The sequence below is a fragment of the Nicotiana tomentosiformis genome, chromosome 9 (assembly GCF_000390325.3).
Source record: "Nicotiana tomentosiformis chromosome 9, ASM39032v3, whole genome shotgun sequence".
NCBI classification, from domain to species: Eukaryota; Viridiplantae; Streptophyta; class Magnoliopsida; order Solanales; family Solanaceae; genus Nicotiana; species Nicotiana tomentosiformis.
The window spans coordinates 85220934-85242924 of record NC_090820.1 but is presented as its reverse complement, the minus strand read 5'-3'; the positions used below and the strand labels follow the sequence as shown (position 1 = coordinate 85242924).

The 21991-nt window shown below is 38.5% G+C and overlaps 1 protein-coding gene across 1 annotated transcript; it reads left to right on the top strand.

Annotated features, from left to right (window-relative positions):
* Positions 1-7922: 7922 nt before the first annotated feature.
* On the top strand, positions 7923-8751 carry LOC138899126 (uncharacterized). Its single transcript, XM_070185248.1, has 2 exons — positions 7923-8295; positions 8423-8751. The coding sequence occupies exons 1-2, from the start codon at positions 7923-7925 to the stop codon at positions 8749-8751; spliced, it is 702 nt and encodes a 233-aa protein (XP_070041349.1).
* The last annotated feature ends 13240 nt before the right edge of the window (positions 8752-21991 follow it).

Genomic DNA, 21991 nt, shown 5'->3' with positions numbered 1-21991 from the left:
CTTGCGGCCTCTCACCAACTGGAATATATGCAAGGCTACCCATACTCATAGCCTTTCTATTCAATGCATCAGCCACCACATTGGTCTTCCTGGGATGATACAAAATGGTGATATCATTGTCTTTCAACAGTTCCAACCACCTCCACTTCCTCAAGTTGAGATCCTTTGGCTTAAACAAATACTGTAGACTCTGATGATCCGTGAATACCTTACACGACACGCTTTAGAGGTAATGCCTCGAAATCTTCTGTGCATGAACAATGGCTACCAACTCTAAGTCGTGAACATGGTGATTCTTCCCGTGAACCTCCAACTATTGCGATGCGTATGCAATCACCCTGCCATCCTGTATCAATATTGCACCGAGCCCAATACGTGATGCATCACAATACACCGTGTAGGATCCTGAACTTGTGGGAAACACCAACAGTGTGTTGTAGTCAAAGCAGTTTTGAGCTTGTGAAAGCTCAACTCACACTCATCGGACTACTTGAATGGAGCACCCTATAGATAATTAAAATTTTATTAAATTTGAATCCACAAGTAATTTGGATTTCATCATATATTAAGTACATATTAGTCCAAATGATACTATGGGCTAGTATAATTGGGTTGATTATCTAAAATAAATTAATTTAAATAACAATCCAATATATAATTAGGCTAGCCCGTCAATTGGTCTTTTATCAAATGGGTCGGCCCATAAGCCTTAAGCCCAATGACCCACTAAAGTTTTCTTGGAGACTAATCCACCACACCCCTATATAAAGGGGTCAAAGGAGAAGGCTAGATAGACAATCAATTAAGCAGAAGGAAAGACTAAAGAAGCTCTGAAGAATAGCATCAAGGTCTCCATCCATATCTGCAATCGTCGTCTATGGTCAAATTCCAAAGGCGAACTCAAATCATAGGCGGACGGCTTCAAATCTTCCGTTTGGGATAACACAACACCAAATCCTGGTTCGTGACGACCTTCAAATTGTTTATGACATACTACAAAGCTGAAATCCATAAGTTCAAGATCAAGCTCTCAATCTCTTGAACCATCGTTCGCGAGGAGGATAATCAGAGGACTACATCTCTTTAGATTTGAGATATTTTAGAGATTGTAACCCCATCACTTGAAATTGAATATACTATTTGTCGCTATATTTCTTGTCTTGATTATTATTTTTCAGGAGCAAATTTTAGTTGTTACAAATTTTGGCACGCCCGGTGGGACCATCTCTACCTCTCATCTCTTCTCACCTCTCAACATTCAAGATCACTAAGATGGGTTAAGATCGACTCAAAAGTTACTGACTCTAAGTTTTCTTCTAACATTGAAAGTATCTTGAACGCTACTTTGCGGTGTCTTGGGCCAATCACCCGAAGCAAGGCGAGCGTCTTGGGATAGCAAGCACTCCAAGTGTCGTCTGCACCAATACATGCTTTGAGATCTTCATCATCCGGAGAAGAAAGGTCCTCTGCTAGCAAATTAGAAATAGGAGATAATATTGCAGAAGTTGTGGAGAAAGCTCTTGCTCAACTTACTGATGTTTAATAGTTCAATACCACACAAGAGGGGATGATTTATGTGGTATCCAATTTTTCACATGCACAGATTAGAGAAGGACCTGTTTCTTCTATGTGTTCCTTACATTACAGTTGCGGAATAATAAATGCAGAAAGTAAAGAACACAAGAATTATTTATTTTGAAAACACTTGGCTCAAAAGGTAAAAAAACCACGACCTACTACCCAGTAGGATTTTCCCAAACACTTCACTACAACTCTAAGCCAACAACAAAGTTTACAAACTCTTGCAAACCTAAGGATTACCTCTAACCTTGTAGCAACCAGTCACAGGTTGTTGCGACTGCTTCAAGTTAACTCTAACTTGAACAAAACAACTCGAGTTTACAACCTCTTGAAAAACTAAGGATTAACTCTAACCCTTGTAGAAACACGCCACAGGCTGTTGTGACTACTTCAAGTTAACTCTAACTTGAATAATACAACTCATGTACCTAGTACAATTTCTTCTGAGAAAGCTGAAAGGTACAACTCAAAATACATGCTACACTTTAAACTAAAAATAAAGAAAGACACATAAAACTCTTTATGGAGTTGGTTCTTCAATCTGGTTCGTGTAGCTTCAAGATCGCACTCTTAAATCTCACAGGAATTGCTCACAAAATGCCTTGCTATTTTGCTCTCAATTTGTGCTTAACTTCAGTATGTGTGCATCACGTGTAAAATAGAACACAACTGATATACATAGAGTTAGTAAATAAAGATTAACTCGAGTTCTAATGCTTTACTCTTCCTTAGTGGAAGAGTTCTGGTTATCTTAAACTTCTAACTTTTTCCTTATCTTGGATAGAGTTCTCTTCAAGTAAGGAGTCCTGCTCCTTATCAAATATGCAACCTTTTCATTCAGGGATTATCATAAATAACCACTTATATTTATCCCTTTCATGTGCATGCCTTTTACTTGATTCTGTGTGTCTCCTGTGTATACTGTCCATGAACCTGGTTCATGCATGTGTTCCTTTGTCAATCATCAAAACCAAAACTACTCAGGTCAACACTTACTTTATACAATACTAAGAGTCAACTTACCCAACCTGATGATGAAGTTTTAAGTGTTGGATCTACGCTAATCTCGTCACATGACATGGTCCAAACTGAGTTCAATCCATGGGAAGATCTCGGTTACTCTTCATCATCTGCAATAATCATGGAGGCAATGATGACTAACACTTCAACAATGGATGAGCAACTCGCAAATCTGACAAAGGCGATTGAGGGCTTAATAAAGTATTCTCAAGATCAAGATGTCTGTATCACAAAATTGACAGGCATAGTTGAAAGCATGATAGATGGAGAATCAAGTCACGTACCTGGAAAGCTCCCTAAAGTCCACGAGAAGGCTGATCCTCCAACAAAACAAGTGTCATCTGCCAAAGAACTTCATGTCTCCTATGAAGGATAAGTTCCCATCAAACAATTGAAGGAATTCATCACGGGAACTATCAAAGATAAGTATGAGGTCGCTGCAAAGTCTTCTTTCACGTACACAAAGCCGTATACTACAAGAATCGATAGCTTGAAGATGTCTCCCGATTATCAACCTCCCAAATTTTAGTAGTTCGACAGCAAGGGAAATCCAAAACAACATATGGCGCACTTTGTTGAGACATGCAACAATGCAGAGACTTATGAAGATTACCTTGTCAAGCAGTTCGTCCGCTCACTAAAAGGGAATGCTTTTGATTGGTACACCAATCCCTAGGCTGGATCCATTGATAGTTGGGATCAATTGGAACAAGAGTTTCTCAATCGCTTTTATAGTACAAGGCATACTGTGAGCATGGTAGAACTTACGAACACTCGCCAAAAAAAAAATGAACCAGTTATTTTTTCTTTATCAATCGATGGAGTAATGCAAGACTCAATTTCAAAGATAGGCTAAGTGAAGCTGCTGTCATAGAGATTTGAATCCAAGGAATGTATTGGGGACTTCGTTACATCTTGCAAGGAATTAATCCTAGGACATTTGAAGAACTTTCCACCCATGCTCATGATATGGAGTTGAGCATGGCTTTTGCGAGAAATGAAGGGTTGACCATCTACGAACCTCGCAAGGGAAAAGGGGAAGAGATAAGCAAGAAGTCAAGAAATGGAGCAAGTTCGTACCAAAGAATGAAAGCAAAGAATCCATGAACGTCAATGCCTCTCCTGTGAAGTTTACTACCAAGGTGAGCAAGAAACAGAGTATGAAAATAACTTTCTCTCAAGACAATGCAAATCGAAAGTTAACTCTCAAAGAGATGCAAGAAAAGGAGTACCCATTTCTACACTTGGACGTGCCTGCGATATTTGAAGAACTCTTCGAGCTAAAGCTTATATAGCTGCCAGAAATGAAGCAGCCAGATGAAGCTGGAAAAAGTACCCAAATTACTGCAAATACCATCGGCTTGTAGGTCACCCTCTTGAGAAGTGCTTTCTCTTTAAGGACAAAGTTATGGATTTGGCTCGTCAAAAGAAGATCGAGCTTGAAGATAAAACGACGAGCATAAACTATGTGTCTATTGCCTTTGGATCATTCGATCCAATTGAGATACGCACCTGTAAAGGGAATAAAGATGAAGATTTGTTGGAGGATGACAAAGTCCGAGTTGATCAACCCGATGAAGAAGGTTGGACCCTGGTGACTCGTCGAAAACGCCGTACATTGAGTCCGCAAAAAGGATTAACGAAGCAACCTACAAGGAATAAGATGGTGAGAAGACAGAAGAAGAGACAAATGGTTAAGAACCCAAAGAAGGTGAAGATAGAGACACACCATCACCAAACGCCATGCCACCCGGTGACTTTAGGAGAATTCATGCCGAGTTGGTTTCACATGAGGATTTCTAATGACGATGACAAGGCCTTATGTTGTAATGCTGATAAAGAAGGAGAGGAAATAAATGAAGTCACATCAACACCGTCTCCATCACCGTCTAATAGTCTTGTTGAGTCCGCCTTCTAAGAAGCAGATATTTGTAATGCAAAAATCACCTTCACTGAAGATGATCTCCTACTTGGTGAGACACCACACAATCGCCCTTTGTTTATAGTAGGTTATGTGCTCGAGTGGAGGATAAACATAATCTTAATAGATGACGGATCTGCAGTTAACATTCTTCCCATTTGCATAATGAAAGAACTCGGCAACTCAACTGAAGAACTTTCTGAAAACATTTGATGATTCAAGGATTCAATCAAGGGGGACAAAGGGCCATAGGGGCTATCAAACTAGAAATCACCATGGGAGATATGCAATCAACTGCATAGGTGCATGTGATTGATGCAAAGACTTCATACAATTTATTGCTTGGCAGACCGTAGATACACAAGAACACAGTTGTCCCATCAACTTACTACCAATGTTTGAAGTATAATAAAGATGGAGTCAAAAAGAAGATAGTTGTTGATGACAAGTCGTTCGCCAAAGCCGAGGCATACTTAGCTAATGCAAAGTTCTACTTGAAGAACTACATCATTAAGTGAGTAAAGGTTGATGACATCACTAAGGCCAAAGGTGATAATATCATGTCCAAAAGGGGCTGAAGTAGCTTCTGGTGAAGATAAAGTTACAACAGAAGCATACCAAGTTTTGAAAGCTCACAAAAAGAATTCTACAACTGCATGCAAGAAAATAGCTCCTTTATTTTATTACATCCCAAAAGTGAAGAAAGATGAAGGATAATCATCAAGCCTCCAAAAATATGCGCTAAAAGAATTAACCCTTCCTATAAAGTAGATTGATACCATAAAGTTGTCTTCAAAGTTACTGGAAAAGTTTGTGGCCCCTAACATGCCTCAAAATAAGGCAATCCCCACAAAGTGCACAAATAAAGATTTTGATCTGAATGCTTACAGGTTGTTTGTAAAGGCTGGATATGATCCCAACGAAACATCTAAGCTAGGGAAGCTCCCACCTGAAGCTACTAGGAAATCAAACACGATGAAAGATAAGGAGTATGTGGTGAAGCAATCACGTGAGGGCCTTGGTTACAAACAACCTTCACCAGGTCGTATCTCCATAAGAAGAGCAAGTAGTAACTATATCACAATGCAAGATGAACCCGTTGATCCTAATAAAAGACCTTCTGTCTGTGGTCGACATGGAGAACCAACTACAAGAACTTCTATATTTGAGAGGTTGGAAAAAGAACAAGTCCCAAAGAAATTACAGAAAAATAAGAGGACATGTATCATCTAGAGTCCAAAGTATCTCCAAAGAGTGTCAAAGTCAGATCCCTTCTAGAATAAGGCAACAATTAGAACTTCTGATTTCATGCGGAGAGGTACTCAAAGTGAAGACTTGCACAGTGGTCCACACTAGAGAGTGTGATGAAGATGAAGAAAGTGTAGGATCTTCATATCACATTACTGCGAATGAGGAGCAATACGGTTCATTTTTAAGGAAGTTCGACAAAAAATTGGGAGATACCTCTTGGTGTGGCCATATATCTTTCAATGATGGTGATCCCCAAGAAGACGAAGATGTCAAGGACACTTCTCCAGAACTAGAAGAAGGAATTAAAATGACAGTTGATAAATTGAAAGAAGTCAACCTTGGCACTGCGGAAAACTCCAGGCCCACCTATGTAAGTGCCCTACTAACCGCAGATGAAGAAAGCACTTATGCAAAGATACTTAAAGAATATAGAGATGTCTTTGCTTAGAGCTACAAAGAGATGCCTGCTTTAGATCCTAAAGTAGCAGTTCATCATCTCGCGGTCAAGAAAGGAGCTCGTCCTGTTAAGAAAGCCCAAAGACGCTTCAGGCCAGAATTGATCCCATCAATTAAAGCCGAGGTCAACAAACTCATTGAAGCTGGTTTCATTCGGGAGGTTAAATATCCTACATAGATTTCAAGCATTGTTACTGTGAAGAAGAAGAATGGCCAAATTCGAGTTTGTGTCAATTTTAGAGACCTCAATAATGCTTCCCATCCCAGAGCTAATGATTGATGCCACCACCGAATACGAGGCGATGTCTTTCATGGACAGATCATCTGGCTATAACAAAATACGTATGGAACCAAAAGATGAAGAGCTTACTGCATTTCGCACTCCTAAAGGAATTTATTGCTACAAAGTAATGCCCTTCGGCTTGAAGAATGATGGCACCATGTATCAAAGGGCAATGCAGAATATCTTTGATGACATCCCTACACAAGACTTAAGAACTGTGTTCAAATGACTCCGGAGATATCAACTTAGAATGGACCCGCAGAAATGTGCCTTTGGAGTTACTTCTGGAAAATTCCTTGGCTTCATTATTCGACATCGAGGGATTGAGATAGATCAAGCCAAAGTTGATGCAATCTTGAAGATGCCCGAGCCCAGAAATATACATGAACTGAAAATTCTATAAGCAAAATTGACGTATCTTAGAAGATTCATCTCAAATCTAGCAGGGAAGTGCCAACCTTTTAGTCGTCTCATGAAGAAGGGTGTAACTTCTGAATGGGACCAAGCTTGTAGCAACGCATTCTAAAGCATCAAATCCTACTTGATGAAACCTACGATTCTGGCAGCCCCTGTACTAGGAAAGCCATTGATTCTATATATTGCGGCCCAAGAAAGTTCAGTTGGAGCACTTTTGGCCCAAGAAAATGGTGAAAGTCAAGAAAATTCCCTCTAGTAGTTGAGTAGGATGATGACCCCAAATGAGCAGAAGTATTCTCCGATCGAAAAGTTATGTCTGGTATTGTCTGGTATTGGTTTTCGCAATTCAAAAGCTGAAGCACTACTTTGAAGCTCATGTCATCCGTCTCAACTCAAGGGCGAACCCGATCAAGTTTGTTATGTCAAAACCCATCCTCAATGATCGATTAGCAAGGTGGTACCTCCAATTTCAACAATTTGAGATTGTGTACATCCCACTAAAAGCTGTGAAAGGACAAGCTTTGGCAGATCATCCAATACCTGATGATTGGGAGTTGACTGATGAACTACCTAATGAGGATGGAGTGGTCATCGAAGTGAAACCACCTTGGAAAATATATTTTGATAGTGCCGCGCATCGTGAAGGAGCTAGCGCAGGTGTCGTGTTTGTCACTTCTCAAGGAAAGGTCTTGCCATATTCCTTCACCTTAACACAACATTGCTCCAACAACTTTGCAGAATATCAAGTACTTATACTTGGGCTTGAAATGGCCGTTGATATGAGATAACTCCAATTATATATTTTTGGAGACTCTAAGTTAGTGATCAATCAATTGTTAGGTAGCTACGAGGTCAAAAAGCCAGAATTGAATCCTTACCGTGATTAAGTGCAGAAATTGATTGGATGGCTTGGCAATGTAACTCTTCAGCATGTGCCAAGGAAGGAAAACAAGAAAGTTGAAAGCCTTAGCTTCCCTAACTTCGACATTGACTATGCCCAGCCAGACACAAATCACTATCTGCCAAAAATGGATAGTACCACTAGATAAGAACGAGGATGAAGAAAGCAAGCTCGAGCGTTTGGTAGACGTAGCTAAAGCTGAGAAGGTTGATTGGCGACAAACGATGATCGACTATTTATGTTATGCGATACTTCTTGAAGATCCAAGGAGAAAGATTGAAATTCGTCAGCGTGCCCCTCGCTTCCTTTACTACAAAGATACTTTGTATCGAAGATCATTTGAGGGAGTTCTCTTGCGTTGTTTAGGGGAAGATGAAGAAACTCAAGCTATGCAAGAGGCGCACTCTGGAGTTTGTGGATCACATCAATCTAGGCTGAAGCTCCACTTACTACTGTCCGACAATGGTGAAAGATTCCTTAGGTTATGCTCGAAGATGCAAGGCTTGCCAGTTTCATGCAAATTTTATACACTAACCACCTGAAATGTTACACACTACTATTGCATCTTGGCCATTTGATGCTTGGGGATTAGATGGCGTTGGACTACTTCCAAAATCTTCTGGAGGACATCTATACATCTTGGCTGCAACTGATTACTTCTTAAAATGGGTCGAGGTTGTCGCTCTCATGGAAGTGAAGAAGGAGAACTTTGCAAACGTCATTCGAGTGAACATCATCTATCATTTCGGCATTCCTAGTTATATAATAACAGTTAATGGCAAGTCGTTCGATAACAAATTCATGACCAAGATCTGTGACCTTTTCGGCTTCAAGCAATGTAATTCGTCAATGTATTATGTTGCTGCAAATGGAATAGCCAAAGCATTTAACAAGACACTTTGCAACTTGTTAAAGAAGTGAGTATCCAAGTCTAAAAGAGATTGGCATGATAGAATGGATGAAGCTTTGTGGGCATATTGGACGACTCATCGCATGCCGACACAAGCAACTCCTTATTCTCTTATTAATGGAGTCAAAGCAGTTCTTCCTCTTGAGCGTCAAATACCATCCTTGTGACTCACTGTACAAAAAGGTCTTACTGAAGAAGAAAACACTCGTATGCGCCTTGAAGAACTAGAGTCCCTTGATGAAAAAAGGCTAGAAGCTCAACAAAGTCTTGAATGTTATCAAGCTCGTCTTTCTCGTGCTTTCAACAAAAAGGTTAGCTTGTATTCCTTCCAAGTTGGCGATCAAGTTCTTGCAGTAAGAAGACCTATTATCTTTTATACCCCATGTTTCCGTACATGGAAGTATGCCATAAGTAAATAGATGGAAGCTCGGAAAATGAGATGTTACATCCCGCATTTTCGTATGTTAAAGTTTCGTCGTAAGTTAATCGACATAAGTTCGGGAATGAGATTATTTTGGAGATTATAAGCATTATGACATTTCAAACACATGATGAGTAAATTCGTGAAGGAGAGAAGGTAAGCAAACAGAAGAAAATGAGTTTCGTTAAAAGTTGTCGATTTGGGATATAATACGGTCCGAGCCAAAATACCCGGTGTTTATAGACTAGTGTCACACAAGGTACTCCATGACCATAATAGTATGATGTATAAAGTGTATTAAAAATAAGTAGAATTTTTAAGTAATTTAAGATAATATTTAATTATGCGGGTAATTAATTAATTACCGGGTAGCGGGATATTACCTAATTAATTAATTAATTGATCATAGGATAAGATTAAAATCCCCACCCCACCCCACGTGGTAGCTTTTGCCTTAAACAAATTGTGACTCATGCCTTTAGTCCATTCAATTAGTAGGCACATGGACATTAATTTATTTATTCAATTTAGCAAGTGGAGTAAGTGACTCTTGCCTTCTTAAGCTATTTACACGTAGAAGGTGGAGTCATATTAGTCATTAAACTTGTCTTCCATGGATATCAATCCATTTTGACAAAATCATGATATACTCAGAAAGGATACATAAAGAACAAAAGTGAGGAAAATTTTGAAAACTTCATACTACAACAGCAGCAATTAACAATCAGATGCTAACTTCACTTTCTAGGATTTTAAATACAAAGACCATTTCATTCTCAAAGACTACAAACTAGACGTGAGGTTTTGGAGATTAGCAAGGTGATTTATTACAAATTGCTACAAATTCGTAGAAATTCTTACAAAACACTACAACATAATTTCTTCAATCAATGAGGTTTCTTAGCACATTAACAACGGGATTTTGTAATTCTAAGGGAGTACGGTGCAATCCTTCTCAAGAATATCGTACGGATTTTTCCCTACTCCAGGTATGTTAAGGCTATCCCTTCTTTCTTTTGGCATTATCTATACGACACGAACGAAACGAGCAAATGTACAATTTCTATAAATAACTCTATTCATAGAAATATTAGTGGTGTCTATATTCTTGATTCCCCATGTGAATTATAATTATATCTTTTGTTCATGGGTCTCAGAAAAATACGTGTTTGATAAAATTTATCCGACAGACATATTATTTTTATGATATTCCGAGAAAATCTTATTAAAATATTTCTTATGCATTTCATGCATTTATAAATTTGCATTGACCCATGACCATATGGCGTTATATACGCGTATATTATATGTATATGGGATATGGGAAAAGGTTATGGCGTTATATATGCACCACCACCTGATCAGCTGGTATACGTTGATGATTTGCCCACAGTGGCCGAAATGATATGATGGGATGCCCTCAGAGGCTTGATGATGTTATGAACACATATACATATGCATGGTATGATATTTATACGCATATGCATGACATTATAAAAATGAAATGGTTCACAGAGCTATGCAGACGTACATGTCGAGTCTTTTACTCAATGTTTCTCTCATGTCTTTTATTTACTGATTTGCATTCCTTACATACTCGGTATATTATTTGTACTGACGTCCCTTTTGCCTGAGGACGCTGCGTTTCATGCCCGCAGGTCTCGATAGATAGGTCGAGAGTCCTCCAAGTAGGCAATCAGCTCAGTAGAAGATATTAGTGCACTCCATTTGCTCTGGAATTGCTTGTTTGGTCAGTATGATTTAGATGTGTATGGTTTGGTATGGCGGGGATCTATCCCGACCTTTATGACAATTATGTACTCTTAGAGGCTTGTAGACATATGTCGTGTACGTGAAAGATTGTACGGCCTTGTCGGCCTATGTTTTGAGTTTATAAATGATCATGTTGGCCTATTAGGCCCGTATGTCACGTGTATATGATGAAGTAATAAGAAAGATACGTTACGTTGGTACTCGGTTGAGTAAGGTACCGGGTTCCCATCGCGGCCCTTCGGTTCGGTTCGGGTAGTGACAAAAGTGGTATCAGAGCAGTTCTGTCCAAGGGAGTCTATAAGTTGTGTCTAGTAGAGTCTTGTTTATGGGTGTGTCGTGCACCACACTTATAAGCAGGAGGCTACAGGGCATTTAAGACTGTCACTCTTTCTTCTTACTCTATATCGTGTGGTAGAGCTCATTTGTAAGAACTCAATTTCCTAAACACTATCTTATTCATAATGCGATGATGCCTACATCCAGAAAGACGATTGGTCAGAGATATAGCTATAGAAGAATTGAGTCAGAGGAAACTCGATTTTATGCATCATGCTTATGATGAGTAAATGTAAGGTCTTCAGTAGATCATATGTGTATAAGCTTCTTGATAAGGAGCCTTAAGGAAAGTATATCTATCTACCAATTTGGTGAAAAGCAATGAGAGACTCAGAAGATAGATACAAGTTTCAACAAGTAAAAGAAGCAAGGTAAAGAAGGGAACGAGGTACCCAGTTAGTGAAGATGATCATTATCTACAACTCAAAAAAGAGATATAAGCATTTTGAGTTAACTTCGACAGTAACAGAGGTATGCACAATTGGCCACACCGATCTCGGTTATGCCCTATGGGAGCTAGCAGATATGGTTTAAGATAGGACGGGATATCAGGATCCGGCTGGGGTTAGAATAACCCAAAATGGCGAATGGATTATTTGTCGTTTATTGACATCTCCGAAGGATATTACAAATGTGCTAGTAGATCTCATTGTGAGACACTCTAAAATAGTACAGCTAGATATGAGTACTATAAGGACGTGCACTGGAATCCTAGAAGGGGTAAATATTACCTTAGTGTGGCTCACGTCCCTAGTAGAGAAAGAATGTTTGGAAATCGAAGAGCCAATGGATGGAGCAATGGGAGCTAAAAGCAAAAGAATGTTTTGTTCGAATTTTCAGAATAAAGTGATAGATAGAAATATTAGCAGGGAAGTACGAAGAGGGATAATGAAGCATTATGAGTGAGATGTAACACATGGATGGCAACGGTAGAGTGTTACAGAATCATAGTCAAATGAAAAAAGAGACGAGAGGTGATGGGCCTTAAGACAACAAAAGAGTATAGGCCATAAAGTTATATCCTCATTTCGAGAAATAAGTTCGTCACTCCAACGCGACTACCAAAAGAAAAAGTTAGACCCTAGAGTAATAAGAAATCAGCATGGACTGATGAACAAGATAACTAAGCATGAACTAGGGACCGAGTAGTAGTCGGCATCATGAGAATTTCAGAGATTGCATCCCGGCGATAATAGAATGGACAACAGAAGAAGATTCATGAGAAATTCAAAGAATGGTCATTCAGAAAGACGCTTCCCCAAAGTAAGCAAGGTGAGTAAAGTTAAGCTTAAGGGACTGTATGTGCCAGTTACACTAAGTGTCACCCTCGCGAGCGAGGAATTTCGTCATCCTCGGTGCAAAAGGATTACCACAAGGCGAGTAAGGATCATCAATGATGTGAAAAGACGATAAAGATGAAGAGGTAAAACATCTATAGGTAGATCGTCGTAGCACTAAATCTCAGTACTCCCCTAAAGGGGGGAATATGAAGTGATGTGGCATTAAGTCAGAATTAAGTAGTTCTAGTAATTATAGAATGGTAAAGGAGGAATGCGATAAAAATGACAAAGGAATGAGATTGCACTTATTCAAACCTTACATATATGCTACGAGTTATGCAAGAACGGCGTCAAGGAGAGGAAGTAAGGGTTCCTTCCTGGGATGTTATTGATAGATAAGGAGCCAGTGTGAGACGTAAGTTAGGACAAATGAAATAACCCAAGAAAGATTACACGACAATATTAATATGAGGACGGGCCAACGAATAGTTAGCAGTTGATTCAGGAAGAGCCTAGTTATGGCTAAACAAGAGGATACAGACAAATCAACAGATCGTGCAAGATAAATATAGTGAACCCCAACATGGAGAATTCAGCCTTGCAGCAATGTCATTATAATACTTGAGATATATTCAAATAGGAGTCGGGGTAATTAAAGGTACCGCATGAATGTTACGGGAATAAAAGAGAGTGCCACTGGGAAGACAATCAAAATATCAGTTCAGAAGCAACCCTACAAGCACAAGGGCATGGAGGTAAGCAACTACGATAATTATAGGCAAGGAAGGACATCAAAAGGTCCGTAATAAGCTCACAGCTTTACAAGAGTCAAGGGTTCTCCCTAAGTACTACAACGAAAGACTAGCTGAGGAAATAAGGAAGAAGGCTTCAACCTAAGCACAACTACCTAAAGAGGAAATGGTCGTGTAACAACAGTCTCACAACAACATTGTAAGCACTCCAAAGGAGAATGGCACCTACCGTGGCTAATGAACGGGAAGTAAAATTAAAAGTAATATTTGAGATCATATGAGATGCACGAAAACTCTGGCATGCTTGGGAACTAAGATAAGCTAAGTATGCACACAACAAGAGGGCAGAAAGACCAGGAAAAGTAATAGCTTACGTTAAAGAAAGCTAAGAAGGAACGAAAGGAATTATTCGATCAATGATCCCGAGTTGGTGACGTTATGAACGCACTTAAGAGTTTGGAGTTTTATACCTGCAGCATATACAGCCGTAGAAGATTCTGGTATATGTTAAAAGAAAGAATTGAGCCCAGGTCATAGACGAAGGATTGAATTGTTAGAGGATTGTATCATGGATATCCCTCAGTGCCCGTGAAAGGCTAAAGTAATAACTAATACTAGGAGCCGTAGATCGGAAGATATCTTAAGCCTACATAAGGCTGATCAGAAGGAAGAGGAAACTAACGAGTTACACCGACTAAGTAAATCAGGAGTGGACCAAGAGAATTATAGACCTCAGGATCACTCTTAAATAGTAGAGGTATAAGAGAGATGGTACAATAGCCATATTTTATAACGGCTCTATGATGGAGCCAACTGAAGAGTACCAGCCTCATAAGAAGTCAATATGAAGCTCCCACCGGATTGTGTATGCACCAAAGGTGCAAGTATTATAATAGAGCTTTAGGTTGTGGAGGTAAATTATACCTATGTAGAAGGGAGGTTATGAAAGAGAGAAGAATGTGAGGCAATATTTTAAGGTAAGTAAGGAAAAGGTGAACAACGTACAAGGTACTCAAATGCAGAAGGTTATGAATAGTCCATACTACGGATAAGAGGCTAGAAGCGCGGGAATTCAGTATCCAGGAATGATAGCAGTGTCGCCAGTGGCATACCTTCCAGCCTATGGTTTCTAAGTACCAAAAGGTCTAATTAAAGAGTGAAAGAAGAGTTAGAGACGATGTGATATCTCGATGTTCCAAAATGACATAAGGAAATCGATGATGCAAGCAAGTTGAAAGGTTGCAAGTAATATAAATAGATATGTGTGGGTCGCAAGCTATTGTATGGTGAAGCGACAAGGTTCTAGAAGACAGGAGTAAGGATAAGAACGGGCGAGTGAGAGGGTAACGAAAATGGATATGTCCTCAGGATTAAGCCCATGAAAACAAGAATATCAGATGGTTTCTCTAAGTTATACAAAGCTCACTATAGCCTGAATGAACTCAAAGGAGTCTAAGACTAATAGCATTTAGAAGAGATAGAATGATGCCCTGGTAATAGAATGAGGGTGTAATTGTGATAGATAAAGGATGACGTTTAGGCCTTCGATTAAGTAATGATTTGACAAAGAAAAGAAAGGGATCTCATGAATTTGACAGATTAAAATACCCACGCAAGGTGAATCACATTGGGATGCCGTGAGATACGGTTATGAAAGCATGGTATCGCCCCAGGTGGATCAGTCTAGTCATTTCAGATGTTCCCCAATGAAACGTGAACCCTAGCGGCAGTGTTACATAAAAGGTTAAGTTATCAGGGGTAGATAGTAGATCAATATTGGGGTGAATCAATAATGGATGGATAAAAGTTATAAAGTTTGTGATGAGATTAGGCCGTCATTCTTAAGATGAACAGTAATATGGAAGCATTAAAGTACATAGATTTATACATATTGGATAAGCAATGAAAGTAACCTGGAATTTGGTAGCAGGCCTCAGTAACGAGAAATCGAGGTAAGAGTTATGGTATAGTATGACCTACTTAGATGTATTAAAGTCATATAGATGGATAACTGGGTCTATGAAATAAGATATAGCAATATTCGTAAGTTCGATAAAATACGGAGCGAAGAACTTCAATAATGGCTAAAAATCGGAGGAAAAAAAGGAAAGAAGAGACGCATAAGCGCACTTACAAGGTTAGAGTCATACAAGCTTCATGATGGAAGGTAGCAACAGTTACGAGATTGGAAGGATTCTGACCACAAGTCGTGGTATGAGAAAGAGGCCTAAAGGGGGGAAATGCCTTGGCCTTTGGAATTATTCACAGAACAGTTTCCTAGATGGCAATGAGAGTACTAAAGTATTCGGAAGGCATAAGTCATGAAAATTGATAAGTGCAACAGTCAACATTCGAGGATGAATGTTCCAAAGGGGGGAATGATGTTACACTCCATGTTTTCGTACATGGAAGTACGCCATAAGTAAATTGATGGAAGCTCAGAAAATGAGATGTTATATCCCGCATTTTTGTATGTTAAAGTTTCGTCGTAAGTTAATCGACGTAAGTTCGGGAATGAGATTATTTTGGAGATTATAATCATTATGACATTTCAAACAGATGATGAGTAAATTCGTGAAGGAGAGAAGGTAAGCAAATAGAAGAAAATGAGTTTCATTAAAAGTTATCGATTTGGGATATAATACGGTCCAAGCCAAAATACCCGGTGTTTATAGACTAGTATCACACAAGGTACGCCATGACCATAATAGTATGATGTATAAAGTGTATTAAAAATAAGTAGAATTTTTAAGTAATTTGAGATAATTTTTAATTATGCGGGTAATTGGTTAATTATTGGGTAATGGGATATTACCTAATTAATTAATTAATTGATTATAGAATAAGATTAAAATCCCCACCCCATCCCACCCTCACGTGGCAGGTTTTGCCTTAAACAAATTGTGACTCATGTCTTTAGTCCATTCAATTAGTAGGCACATGGACATTAATTCATTTAGTCAATTTAGCAAGTGGAGTAAGTGACTCTTTCCTTCTTAAGTTATTTACACGTAGAAGGTGGAGTCATATTAGTCATTAAACTTGTCTTCCATGGATATCAATCCATTTTGACAAAATCATGATATACTCAGAAAGTCTACATAAAGAACAAAAGTGAGGAAAATTTTGAAAACTTCATACTACAACATCAGCAATTAACAATCAGATGCTAACTTCACTTTCTAGGATTTTAAATACAAAGACCATTTCATTCTCAAAGACTACAAATCAGACGTGAGGGTTTGGAGATTAGCAAGGTGATTTGTTACAAACTGCTACAAATTCGTAGAAATTCTTACAAAATACTACAACGTAATTTCTTCAATCAATGAGTTTCTTATCACATTAACTACGGGATTTTGTAATTCTAAGGGAGTACGGTGCAATCATTCTCAAGAATATCGTACGGATTTTTTCCTACTCCAGGTATGTTAAGGCTATCCCTTCTTTCTTTTGGCATTATCTATACGACACGAACGAAATGAGCAAATGCACAATTTCCATAAATGACTCTATTCATAGAAATATTAGGAGTATCTATATTCTTGATTTCCCATGTGAATTATTATTATATCTTCTGTTCATGGGTCTTAGAAAAATACGTATTTGATAAAATTTATCCGACAGGCATATTATTTTTATGACATTCCGAGAAAATCTTATTAACATATTTCTTATGAATTTCATGCATTTATACATGTACATTGACCCATGACCAAATGGCGTTATATACGCGTATATTATATGTATATTGGATATGGAAAAAGTTTATGGCATTATATACGCACCACCTGATGCCCTCAGAGGCTTGATAATGTTATGAACACATATACCTATGCATGGTATGACATTTATACGCATATGCATGACATTATAAAAATGAAATGGTTCACAGAGTTATGCAGACGTACATGTCGAGTCTTTTACTCCATGTTTCTCTCATATCTATTATTTACTGATTTCCATTTCTTAAATACTCGGTACATTATTTGTACTGACGTCCCTTTTGCCTGGGGATACTGCGTTTAGTTCCCGCAGGTCTCGATAAACAGGTCAAGAGTCCTCCAAGTAGGCGATCAGCTTAGTAGAAGATATTGGTGTACTCCATATACTCCGGAGTTGCTTGTCTGGTCAGTATGATTTAGATGTGTATGGTTTGATATGGCGGGGCTCTGTCCCGACCTTTATGACAATTATGTACTCTTAAAGGCTTGTAGACATATGTCATGTACGTGAAAGATTATACGGCCTTGTCAGCCTATGTTTTGAGTTTATAAATAATCATGTTGGCCTATTAGGCCCGTATGTCACGTGTATATGATGAAGTAATAAGAAAGATACGTTACGTTGGTACTCGATTGAGTAAGGTATCGGGTGCCCATCGCGGCCCATCGGTTCGGGTCGTGAGATTATCACCTCTCGCAAATCCGGGGGAAAATTCACTTCAAAATCGAATGGTCCATATGTTGTGCAAGAAGCCTATTCAAGTGGAGCTTACAAGCTAGTTGATGCAGATGGCATGAGAATTAGCCATAATAATGGGAAATTGTTGAAGAGGTATTATCCTTGGAAAGATACGCTCCTTAATGCACAAGCCTAAACTATATGTTGCTATGCTCTTGGCCCGCATGAGCCTAAACTGCGAATGGCACCCAAAAAAAAAGAAAAAAAAAAGGAGTCCGCTAGGTTGAAAACCTCGAAAGAGGGGGCCTAGGCAAAAAAAATCGCTAGGTTGAAAACCTCGAAAGAGGCGGCCTAGGCAAAAGTTAGGATATAAAAAAAATCACTTATTTGAACTACGTTATGACTTGATCCTCTTGACCGAGGTACATAGGCAGCTTAGAGTTTCATTCTAAGTTCAGTAACATGAGTAAAAATAAATTACTTATTTTGAACTACGTTATGACTTGATCCTTTTTACCGAGGTACGTAGGCAGCTTAGAGTTTCATTCTAAGTTTAGTCACATAATATTAAAAATATGTGTTTCAACGTGACATAATCATCAAAATTAGAGTTGAGGCATCACATTGATTACTCAAATATGCGTACATTGCGGAAAGAAAGAAGGCAATTTGTGTCGAGCCAAAATGGACATTTCAGTGCTTCAATGCTACAAGGATCTGATACATCATTGTCAGGAAAATAAAAATATGAAAATATTTATACTTCATCCTATATGAAGAATCTAAGTCATAAAAGCAATTGATGCGAATGATTGTCACTAACTTGTCTTGAGTGACTTCGCTTCATTTCTTCAAAACATGATGCTACCACAACTTTGTATAGTTGAATCCAATGTGAATTGTTCTCCCATCATGTGGCCTAACTATGAAATTTCTAATTTGGGTTCCGTAGGGTCAAGCAATACATGATCTGGAACTTTGGCTAACCCAGAAGGTCTTTTGCCGCAAAGACTTCTATATGCATGCGAATATGAAAGTTCACTGCAGTTATGTCGACTTTATGAATTTTCTGTTAATAGAATGAAATGATTTCTGCCATGAAATTCAGGTCTCTGAGTTTACTTTCTAATGGAGCGAACGGATTACAATTCTGACCCTCCAAGCTCAATATACAATATTTTTCGCTGAAAGTACGTGAATCTGAAAGTTTACTACAGTTAGGTTAAGTTCAGAAATTTTTTGTTGACAGTCTGAAAGGAGATCTGTCATGAAATTCGTAGGTACTTCAGGTATCTGAGTTTACTTACTAACGGCGTATACGGATTGCAATTCCGACACTCCAAGCTCAAGATACTATTTTTTTTGTTGAAAGTACACGAATCTTTTACTACAGTTAGGTCAAGTTCGGAAATTTTCTGTTGACAGTCCAAAAGGATTTCTACCATGAAATTTATATGATTTTTAGATCTCCGAGTGTACTTTTTGACACCACAAACGAATTGTAATTCCGACACTCCTAGCTCAAGATACAATTATTTCGCCAAAAGTACGCAAATCTAAAAGTTTACTGCAGTTAAGTCAACTTTGCAAATTTTCTATTGACAGTACAAAAGGAGTTCTACTATGAAATTTATATGAGCTTTATATCTCCAATTCTAGTTTCTGACATCACAAACAGATTGTAATTCCAACACTCCTAGATCAAGATACAATATTTTTTTCCTGAAAGTACGCAAATATGAAAGTGCATGACAGTTAAGTCGACTTCGCGAATTTTCTGTTAGTAGCCCGAAAGAAGTTTTGCCATGAAATTCATAGGTATTGTAGGTCTCTGAGTTTTCTTTCTAATGGTGTAAATGGATTGCAAATCTGACGCTCCTAGCTCAAGATATGACTTTCTTTAACAAGAGCACGCGGAGCAACAAGGCCAACACACAAGACACGTGCTGAAATTTAGGAAATAAATAATTGTGAGTAACAGAGGGAATCCAAGTCTCAAAGAGAGATATCACATACTAAAAATAAAGATACTTTTATTGTTCTAAGAAATAAGTACTCCATTTCATGATATTAGTTATAACAAAATCGTAAGTTGAGAATCCTAAAAAAAACAAAACTCTAAAATCATGGAAAAGGTTTGAAGCTAAGGATTTGTTGCCAGCTTGTCTCAACTGCCCCTTTCAGGAGGGATAATATCTCTACTTCATCATCAGATAATGGATGATTTGCTTAAATGGTATAAATCTTCCCTTCGGTGATGGAAACGTTCTCTTGACTTTTAGCCAACTTCACTTGTTGTTTATCCAAGAGCGCGATGATCTTCTTTTTTCTGGAGGCCAAGGCAGCTAGCTGTTGTTCAACACTCACAAGATTGGCTTGAAGTTTCTCTACAGACTCATTCACTTTTTTATATTCCAGTTTTACATCATCGAGGCATCGTCGTTCATCAGAAAGTGACTCTTGGTGAAATTCTTTGATCATCTTGGACGATCTTAAAGCATCGTAATCCGTGTACATCTTGAAGAAAGCCTCTACAAAGGTCTCTAAAGTGGAAGTATCAATAATAATTTCTTTTTTAATTTTCTCAAGAGTCAAAGCGATACTTTCCTCCATGTGAAGTTATCCAGAGAATCAGGAGAGATATCTTTGATCCATTCACTCAAGGTATGCCACATCTTGTTAACAAAAGAAAGTTTAATATGGGAGATAGCCTCTTGTGGTTTGAAGTTTGGAGCATCAAGATACAATGGCCATGGAATAGGCTCGAAAACTTTTTGACGTTTTGCTTGATTTGCAGCAACCTCCATCTTACTCGTCATGGATGGCTTGGAAAGCATAACATCTTTTATAAGGACGAGGTCCGACTCTTTAGGTAGACTCAAATCTGTCAACGAAGCGTTATTTGCAGCATGTTGTTCAACACCATCAAATAAAGTGTGAAGACCTTTTGCGGTAACACTGAAGGAATTTGGGCTTGTAACACAGATTTTCACCATGATGTCACCAAGTACATCATCATACAACTCATCAACCCCCAACTGCAAATTTTAATAATAATAATAATAAGAAGAACAATAATAATAATAATAATAATAATAATAATAATAATAATAACTTTAGTGTTAAAAAAAGGGGAAAAAGGAGTAAATTTAAAGGAAATAATATTTACTCATTTCTCCAGTTAAGATAGCGGCATCGTTGATCTAAAGTCACCCTCTACGAAAAATCCAGTATCGATACTAAGAGCATCCAAGTCAACAAACTCATTATGGCTCGTGTCCTTAGCCTTCTTCTTTGAACAATTCCAATGTATGTCGCGACTAAAATCACTCTCATTTGAACTGGAAGTCGCACTAACATTCACAATATCATTGGGCAAAGCAAAAGTTGGAGTTCTTTCCTCGTTTCTTGGCACGACGTGGGTTGTCTTCGTAACATCTTTGTTTGGTGCGGTAGGAGACGCTTTCCTTTTGCAAGGATTGTTCGTCACCTCCACAGTGGCAGTAGTTATCTTGGAAGTCAACAAAATATGTTTATCTCCTTTGTCCACATGGGCATCCCCGTCCCTCGAAGGGGTAAACTTGGATGAGACCTTGGTGCTTTGCGAAGGATCTTTCGATCTTAACCTGGACTTAAAAGAATTGGAAGACCCTTCGTGAGTGTTCTTTTGATGTTGATCAAAGTGATGTGAGTACTTTATCGGGAAGAGTGCACTCGACAAAGTGACCACCGATATGCATACTCACGAGTCATTATAGGCCCCTCTTATGATGGACGCGTAGGGATGATAACCTTTAACGAACCTCCAAGACGAACATAGTAGTCCCAGAATCGCACTAGCATTTTCAGTGAGCCATCATAAAGTCGCTCTATGAGGTTGCCAGGAACATCTTGACAAAATTCGAATTGATGACTAAACCTATGAGGGCTATAAGATTCCACAATATGAGTGTCATCATGCCTAAGGGTGAAGAAGCATGAGCAAAGACTTATAAAAAAGTCGCTCCAAGAATTCGATTGTTCGTCACAATCGGTAAGTTGTAATTCCCTCCCTTGTAGGATGGACAAATAGTGAAGTTGCCGCGCACTAACTTGTTGAAACAACTCAAGGGCATTACTAAGGTTAAAATGCTTGGCCATCTTCTCGCCAGAAACCTTGCATAATTGTGGACCTCGTTACGGACGCTTAACACGATAGTATGTATCAAAATATGCTCCTATCCATCCATATACATAATGAATAGGAAAGAGTTCTTTGCAAACACCCAAATCTTGAGAAGTGGAA

What these genes read in the sequence shown, in the direction of transcription:
- LOC138899126 (XM_070185248.1), top strand. Translation starts at nt 7,923, where the DNA reads ATGCCCAGCCAGACACAAATCACTATCTGCCAAAAATGGATAGTACCA. An exon ending in CTTACTACTGTCCGACAATG is followed by an intron (nt 8,296 to 8,422) that starts GTGAAAGATTCC and finishes CTTGGGGATTAG; the next exon opens with ATGGCGTTGGACTACTTCCA.